This window comes from Triticum aestivum, chromosome 7D, assembly GCF_018294505.1.
Source record: "Triticum aestivum cultivar Chinese Spring chromosome 7D, IWGSC CS RefSeq v2.1, whole genome shotgun sequence".
NCBI lineage: Eukaryota > Viridiplantae > Streptophyta > Magnoliopsida > Poales > Poaceae > Triticum > Triticum aestivum.
In genome coordinates, this window is record NC_057814.1 from 204042477 (window position 1) to 204050906 (window position 8430).

Below are 8430 nucleotides of genomic sequence, written 5' to 3' on the forward strand. Positions count from 1 at the left end.
TTTGTTACCCGATCAGCTGATTATATGGGTCTAGATGTGGCAGTTATAGCTGCATGTACTCATCTCCCTCTAGACTTTGCAAGTGTTGGCCACTGTTTCTGTTGCATAGAAGCTAACTCGGTCGCTGATAGTTTAGCCAAACACTATTTAATGTCTAGCTCGTCTGAATTCTGCGAGAATAGTATCCTGACTTTGTTCTTCCCCATATTGTAAACAATATGTCTATTATATGAGGAATAAAGTTGATGATTTTAAAAAGAAAACAACCCAAGTTGGCACAAAAGATGAAGCTTTTTTTGCGGGTGATACAAGCGATGAAGTTAAATAAAACTGAGGTGTGCAACAAATTCAAAGCATCTCGAGTAGCGCTCTCTCTCTCTCTCTAGTAGTAATCAAAATTTATTCCATAATTAAGGACATTAACAAATTAACAGAATGAAAGAGTTGCGACACACAACAAGGCTATGTGCACTTCTTTTGATAAGCAGAATTTGCTTCGCTACAAAGAAGGATCTCTTATCCCAAGCATTAAGAACAGTTGCAACATCCAGATCTAACAAAAAAATCGGCATCAAGAACAAGAATAAAGCTAGATTTTTCTTTTAGAGGGAATAAAGCTAGGTTTTGCATCAATACCTTGGTAGTGTGGTGGAGATGAATCCAAGCGAAGGCTGTGAGGAAGCGAATGGGACGCTGCGGCTATGAAGTTGGGAGTGAGGAGAGCTTGCCATGGACGGTGCCTCCCTCAGTACACTCGGTGGCCGTCGACGGCGAGAAACAAAAAGAGATAATTGTGCGCAATGGGGAAGCGAGAGAAGAGATCGCGGCAGCCGGCATCGACAGAGGAAACTAGCTGCATAACGCATGTCGACCGCCTAAAAATGACATCTGTAAAAAAATAAACCCGCTTTCAACTTTCAAGGGAAATAAACAATTCAATGACAAAATAATAATACTAGTTTATTATAGTTCGACATGAGGTAGCAGGATCCACTCAAACACTACAATGAAAATGTGTTGAATCAAGAGTAGATAGTAAGCGCCTTTATTATAACCTTTCATCCTGTCCCGCTTAGAAAAGGTCAAGCGGATACCGTCGGTATTGTCTTGCGAAGAGCTTTACTTTGGAGAAATAGAAGGAACATGTATCACACGTGCAAAATTTGGGAGTGTGCCGCACGAATATTCTATAATAGCACTTTATCAGGCTTTTCATAATTTGATTGATTTCTTTCTTCCTTTTCTACACGCGGTGTAAGAGGGCACTAGTTTTGAATAAAATAAAAACAGAATTACTCCACCCCTTTTTATTTTAAAAAGATTAACTAATCTAAAGAAAAACAGAAAAGGAATTCCGTTGAATTGTATTTTTATTGATCAATTAGAATTGACTTCTACAACGTATAATTGTCTATGATTAAGGAGAAGATTGTTCTTTTACCAAACATATGCAGATCAAATCACGTCTTATAATAAGAAGAAATGTTTCTCTGCAACAATCCCCTTGCCCCTCATTCTTCGAGAATCAGAAGGATTCTTTTCGAATTTTCATTTCTTCATTTGGAATCTAGGTTCGTCTATCTTTGACTTATTTTTTGGCTTTATTCTTTATTTTTTCATTTCGATTTTTCCCTCTTCCTCTATACCTATCCCCTAGGTACAACGTTTGCATCAATAGAGAATCTGTATTATTCCATTCCAATTTCTTCCCGAAACTTTCCAAGAAAAATCCCGAATTGAATCCAAAATTAACAGGTTAATGAAACTGGCTTTCGTGCTATGATGAGTCATCCGAGATCTTTACAATGACCTATGTCGTGTTGAAGGGATGGAGCAACATTACCCATTGATAAATATTTAACTTTAAGTCATTTTTACATATTTTTTGATTCATTCAACCGTGAAGCACCATAGGAAATAGTTACTTCCAAGTGAATCTTTCCTAGATACCTAAAATCCATTTATTATAATCCATTTCATGAAAATATAGATTGTACCAAAGATGCAAAATTGTTTTCTTTTTATTCTAACTCAAAAAAGAAGAAGAAAATTGCAATGTATTTAAAACGAGAGTTTATTCTTAAGTAAATCAATTGGAAGATACTTCTCTAGAGTGTCCCATATATGTTTCTTCCATACTAAAACTGTCAATTCTCAGAAGATGTTCTTTAGTCTTGCTCAAAATGGCCAATATATGGCATCTCGTTTCTCCCTTCGTCGCCTTCCTTCGCCCTGGCATCTCCGATGGCCGATGGCGGTGGAGCACAAGGAGCGGGGTGCCGTTAAGGTCGGCAGGACAGCATCAACGGCGCCGTCGAGCTCCAGCCTTGCGCCATCGCACTCCCTCGACGGCTCAACCGAAGATGCTCTATATCTGGTTGGCAGGTGTGCTAATGCACGTCCATTTCCTGTCGAGCCGACGACGCCTATAAAGTACCCCGCCTGATCGCCTCGTCATTCCCAAGTGCAAGCTCTGGAGTAGCTTTTTTTTTTTTGCGGGAAGCAAAGCTCTGGAGTAGCTAGCAGCGCACATCCATGGCGCGCTTCCTCCTTGCCCTCCTCGCTGCCACCGTGGTCGCGGTAATGGTCAAACAAGCCACTAAGCAACGCCTTCATCTCTGCATGACATAATTCACTCACGCGTACGATTAATCAATTACGTACAAAGTGGCGCTAACTACACGTCCGGCCGGCAACGGCCTGTTTCGTTCGTCTCAGGTTCAGGCTGGAGGTCAGCTGGCCCAAGCGGCGCTGGCGCCGGCCGAGGTGTTCTGGCGCGCCGTGCTGCCGCACTCGCCATTGCCCGACGCCATCCTCCAGCTCGTCCAACCTGCAGCGGGTCTGTCTTGCATGTTCCTCATCGCCCTGCATTAATTGTCTTCTCTCTTCTCTCGAGTTTGATCATCTCAAACACAAAAATGCATGCACGCATGGATGATGTTGGGTTTATGGGCATGAGTGTTGCGTTGTACGCAGACACCAGCTTCTTGAGCAAAGGCAGGGTCAAGCCTCCCTTCGACTACCAAGAGTACATCCGCTCGTCGTCCGATGATGAGTCGAGCGAACGCACCGCCGGAGAGCGGGAGTTGGAGTACGACGACTACAAAGGCGCCGACAAACGCCGTGACGCCACCTTTAACCCTTTCAACTACATGTACAAGGCGCCTAGCAAAACACGGCCGAGCCCTTTCGATTACATGTACAAGGGGCCTAGCAAAAGCCAAGCGGGAGAACGGCTTGGCGCCCCCGCTGGTAACCCTTTCGGGTACCACTACAAGGCGCCGAGCAGCAGCCATGCCGGAAGCGGGGCGTCCACGGCTAGGGTCGGCAAGGCGGAGACGACGACGGTGTTCTTTCACGAGGAGGCGGTGCGCGTCGGCAAGAGGCTCCCGTTCTACTTCCCGCTGACGACTCCCGCCGCTCTCGGTTTCCTGCCGCGCCAGGTCGCCGACTCCGTCCCGTTCACGACGGCCGCGCTACCCGGCGTCCTCGCGACGTTCGGCATCGCGTCCGACTCCGCCACGGTGGCCAGCATGGAGGCGACGCTGCGCGCCTGCGAGTCGCCGACCATCGCCGGCGAGTCCAAGTTCTGCGCGACCTCGCTGGAGGCCCTGGTGGAGCGCGCCATGGGAGTTCTGGGGACCCGGGACATCAGGCCGGTGACGTCGACGCTGCCCCGCGCCGGCGCTCCGCTGCAGTGGTACACCGTCCGCGTCGTGCGGCCGGTGGAGGGGGGCCCGGTCTTCGTGGCATGCCACGACGAGGCCTACCCGTACACCGTGTACCGGTGCCACACCACCGGCCCGTCCAGGGCGTACATGGTGGAGATGGAGGGCGCGCGCGGCGGCAACGCGGTGACCATCGCCGCCGTGTGCCACACCGACACGTCCCTCTGGAACCCGGAGCACGTCTCCTTCAAGCTGCTCGGCACCAAGCCCGGCGGCACGCCGGTCTGCCACCTCATGCCGTACGGGCACATAATCTGGGCCAAGAACGTGAAGCGCTCGACTGCGTGAGCGTCCCGGCCAGCTCTGTTGTCTCGCCGGAGCCAAGATCGATGTACCACTAGTCTACTACTATCTGTTTCTTACCTACGTATTCTGTTGTTCATGCCACCAGATGGTCACCAGAGCAGCGTTTGTAATAAAAGAACAGCTTCTGCAGAGCTGTGTTTATTTACATTACATTTGCAATTCGTATTCAACTGCATACAAAAACTCTGTACTTTTGCATGTCACTGTGCCACAGAACCACTAGCATGCCAAGAAATGGCTTCCTGGACCGCTTAAGTGACCAATATGGCTGTTCGAACCATATTCTTGTAGAAGAACAAATGGGACATTCTGTAGAAGAAACATAAAGAATTTTTTCTTGTAGAAGGAATATGGCAGGACCCTGCCATTTGGCTAACAAAGTGTCATTCTGTAGAAGAAACAGAATGAAATTTCCCAAGGAATATGGCAAAAGACATCTGGCTTTTGGTTGGAAGGAAAAACGACATTGTAAAAGAAACAGAAAGCGTTTTCCGATAGTTTTGAAATTAGGTCAAGAAACACGTAGCAAATAATGTTCACACATTAAGATCTTTTACAAAATAGATGGCTACCATGCCTTGCCACTCACAGATTAGAGTTTCATAGTCATTACCCCTTAACACTTTGTAGATATGGGTTGCAGTATCTATCCGAATAAGTGTAGCAGCTGACCAAAATCTACTTAAGAAAACATCTGCAGTTGAACAACGGGGCTACATTTACTAGGGAAAAACTGCATCGACATCTACTAAAAACATCTGCAGTTGATCAAAATCACCTCATTAAACTGCGCATCTCATCGGTGAAACTCACGCGCGTACTTTTAGCAATACAGATACAGAAGGCCATTGATATGGCAACCATCCATCAATCGATCTTCACGGACGCAAAGAGGTAGTGCACGAAGGATATTGACGTCAAGAAGCCAATGGTTCCAGTGGCAAGCATGATGGCGAATGCCATGAGGAATGAGTAGCCGATGTAGAGCATTGCAGAGACAGGACCGCTCAGGCTTCTGAGATCAAAGACCAAGTAGTTGATGGAGTAGAGGAACACGTAGAGCGCAACAGAGCCCGAAGCAAAGAAAGCCTTCCACCACCACCTCCAGTCCTCAACACAGAGATTCATGTATGTAAGGACAACAGATACCTCGGCGCAAACAATGACAAGCATCAGCAGGACAATCAGCAGGAAGCCAAACACATAGTAGAACCTTCCAAGCCAGATGCTCGACAGAATGAAGAACAGCTCAATAAACAGGGTTCCAAATGGCAGCGTGCCTGCTCCAAGGACCAGAAGCCATGATGGATATTTCCGTGCAGGGATCTCTCTAGGAATCTGGTTGGTGCGAACAGGAAACTCAATTTGCTCTGCTCTTGTACCAAGGAAGCCACCGACAAGCGTTAACGGCACAGAGATACAGAACCACAGAGCCAGAAGGGTGAAAAATAATGATATAGGTAAAGCTCCAGTGCTCTTGCTTCCCCACAACACAAAGTTTAAGATGGTAAGGACCGTAAACATGACACCAGGGAAAAAGCAAGCAGTCAACCATGAGAGTGATCTCCATCCTTCAGACGTTCCCTTAATAGTCCTCCATAGCCGAACACTGACATACCCAGCTACAATACCAAGGAAAAGATAGAGAATAATCATTCCGGTAAGAAGCATTCCTCTTGAAGCTGGAGACATGAACCCAAGTGTGGAAAAAACAATTGTAACAATTGACATGCCCAGAATTTGAACTCCATCACCAATCATGATGCATAATAGCTTGGGGCAAGTTGGCTCTCTGAACACATCTCCAACAACAAGCTTCCACCCAGATAGCTCCTCATTCATCTGTGCTTGCGCTTCCTTGTCGAGCTCTTCATATGTGGTGAGATCCCTCCTGACAGTTCTCAGGAATATAATAAAGACGATTCCTGCCAAGAACAAGATGACCATGAGGGAGTTCATTATAGAGAACCAGTGGACCTTGGCACCAGCCTCCATCTTCAGATAAGCATCCCACCTAGATGGCCACCTGATGTCACTCTTCACAAACTCAACATCATAGGTAAATGTGATCCTCTCCTGTTGCCTGATCACTTGGGACATTCGAAGCTCCACCGGGCAGCTCACAGGTTCAATGGTGTCATGCATGTTAAGCTTAGAGAAATCCTCGGGGTCACGCTTCACACTGCAAGGCACGACCTCAAAACCAACAATCTGATACCCAGACATCCCCTTCTTGTCCATCTCTGATATGACAGCAGATCCTTCTTCTCCAGTACCGATGATTTCTACATTTGTTCCTTCGTACTCATGGACCAAGACCTTAAACTTTAAATGGTTGATGATATAATCATCAGCACTACCAGCGGGAGTGTAACCAACAGGAAAACCAGTCCACTGTACTGTGATACCATTCTGCTCAGCGAAACGCATGACAGGCAGATTGTCCAGCATCATGTTCACCTGATATAGATCACGGGCCCGCTGCTTGAGAAGCTTTGCATCATTCTCATTAAGCCCTTTCGTGGTGCAGAGGAAGAGGGACTCATTGACATTCACACGGAACCGGTAGGGTGAGTTGTCGATCTGGTCACCCATGAGAAGCTCACCCAGGTTCTCGGCGCTCTTCTTGATGCCACCAGGTGGACGGCAGTATGGCAGACTGTAGTAGCTGAACGGCATCTCAGTCTCAATGGACGTGAGTGAATTAACCTTTGCCCATATATCCTCACCTTGGGAGTATGTGTGCATGTAGCTGCCAGGCAAGTAGAATGCATTGCCTGGAGACAAAGTCAGCAACAGCACAGCCAACAATAACAGAGCCAGACAACGAGAACTGTGCAGCGCCCCAGCCATCTGAAGCACAAACTCTCGCCAACAATTTAGAACATGTGAGGAATACCCTGTAACAAGAACATTTTTATTGATCAAAATCACGCATAAATTACATCCATCGTTATTTTGGTATGTATCTTTTTATCTGGACAACAACATCTGAAAGGTGTAATGATAATTGCAGAAGACTAGTCGTTTCCTAGAGCAAGAACATGCAAAATCCATCCATTCCCTCATAATCTAGAACAATCACATCTAAGTTACTAGTGAACATTAATTCCCCTCCCATAAACAATAATTGACTACGTTAAGAAGTAACTAACGCAGTGCAACCAAACTAGAACAGTGATTTCTAAGTATAGAAGCGCGATGACAAAATTCTCCAACAAACAGAGGGCACAGCCACTCACTGGGAGCAAAATACTGCAAAAGGTTACTATGAAACTCTAAAATACAACAAATCTTACCTCTAACCAGAGGAACAATTCCTTATTTCCTACGCGCCCAAAATCGGAAGCGTTCGGCAACCATGAAACACTTCACGGTTGACACATCGATGGCAGAGCAGGTACTGCACCCCCCATGACCACGTACCTACGCCGAAAACCCCCGCAGATCTACAGAAAAGCGCCTAAGGAACTCGGAGATCTAGAGCAAGCAACTGCGGGGGAATGAAATCCGGGCGCAAGGCTGCAACACCGCGCTGCTGGTAGAGCTAGGGACGCGAATAGAAGGAGTGGGAATGGGTGGGAGCGTCGAGAAGGTTCCAGAACTGCGGAGGAAGGTACCTGACGGTGGCGCACCGGGAAGAAGCGAGGGCGGAGCTGGCGAACGGGATGGGTGGATCCGGGGAGGGGAAATATGGGAGGGCAGGCGCACGGAAAAAAAGTGGGCAAGGGGGGTCGAGATATTTGGGTGGCGCATCCAAATCTTGGCGATGTTGGGCTGGGCTGCTGCAGGATAGGATTTCCATTTCCTGGCCCGGTGGTGCTGCCGTTTCGACCGGCATCTTCTCTCTTTTTTTAGGGAAAGCCTTCATATCGGTTTTATTCATTAGGCAAAACACTTACATCGTTTTTTTTTCTGTGAGAACACTTACATCGTTTGACAAGACAGACACAAGAAAATTAGGAGGATCCTCTTGCACACAAGAGGGCTAAGCTCCGACTTACTAGCTAAAACATGTCCCGCCATATTGGCTTTCATGGGACAAAACTCGAATGAAACATCACTAAACTCATGACAAAGGAAGAAACAATCATCGTAGATCGCTGTTGCAGGTCTAAGAGAATGGCCACCATGTTTCATAATCTCGATCACTTCCTATGTGAAAAGAACTTAAATTTGTGGTTGAGGCAATGACAGATAAGTATCTTGGATTACCCTCGCATGTGGGGGTGGACCGCGGTAATTGTTTTCGGCATCTGCTTGATAGAGTCTGGGCTCTTATTGATGTGTGGAATGAGAGGATGCTATCACTAGGAGGGAAAGAAGTACTGTTAAAATCTATTGCATAACCGGTATATGCAATGTTCGTTTTTAGTTTGCCAAAGTATTTATGCAA

At 46.8% G+C, this 8430-nt stretch overlaps 2 protein-coding genes across 3 annotated transcripts; one reads left to right on the forward strand and one right to left on the reverse strand.

Annotated features, from left to right (window-relative positions):
* The first annotated feature begins 2468 nt into the window (after nucleotides 1-2468).
* Nucleotides 2469-4121, forward strand: LOC123169670 (protein RAFTIN 1B-like). Its single transcript, XM_044587548.1, has 3 exons — nucleotides 2469-2580; nucleotides 2719-2839; nucleotides 2977-4121. The coding sequence occupies exons 1-3, from the start codon at nucleotides 2536-2538 to the stop codon at nucleotides 4014-4016; spliced, it is 1206 nt and encodes a 401-aa protein (XP_044443483.1). The 5' UTR covers nucleotides 2469-2535; the 3' UTR covers nucleotides 4017-4121.
* Nucleotides 4122-4540: 419 nt separating this feature from the next.
* Nucleotides 4541-7778, reverse strand: LOC123169671 (transmembrane 9 superfamily member 12). 2 transcript variants are annotated; one of them, XM_044587549.1, is made up of 2 exons: nucleotides 7655-7778; nucleotides 4541-6934 (listed from the first exon to the last, which is right to left on the reverse strand). In XM_044587549.1, the coding sequence occupies exon 2, from the start codon at nucleotides 6885-6887 to the stop codon at nucleotides 4902-4904; it is 1986 nt and encodes a 661-aa protein (XP_044443484.1). In that variant the 5' UTR covers nucleotides 6888-6934; nucleotides 7655-7778; the 3' UTR covers nucleotides 4541-4901. The 2 variants fall into 2 exon arrangements, with proteins under 2 accessions (XP_044443484.1, XP_044443485.1); XM_044587550.1 differs by having other exon boundaries at nucleotides 7334-7676.
* Between the last annotated feature and the right edge of the window lie 652 nt (nucleotides 7779-8430).

Bases quoted from the DNA above. Each gene is read 5' to 3' on its own strand.
- LOC123169670 (XM_044587548.1), top strand. From the start codon at position 2,536: ATGGCGCGCTTCCTCCTTGCCCTCCTCGCTGCCACCGTGGTCGCG. The intron at 2,581-2,718 runs GTAATGGTCAAA...CGTTCGTCTCAG, and splicing joins TCGCTGCCACCGTGGTCGCG to GTTCAGGCTGGAGGTCAGCT. The intron at 2,840-2,976 runs GTCTGTCTTGCA...CGTTGTACGCAG, and splicing joins GCTCGTCCAACCTGCAGCGG to ACACCAGCTTCTTGAGCAAA.
- LOC123169671 (XM_044587549.1), bottom strand. From the start codon at position 6,887: ATGGCTGGGGCGCTGCACAGTTCTCGTTGTCTGGCTCTGTTATTGTTG.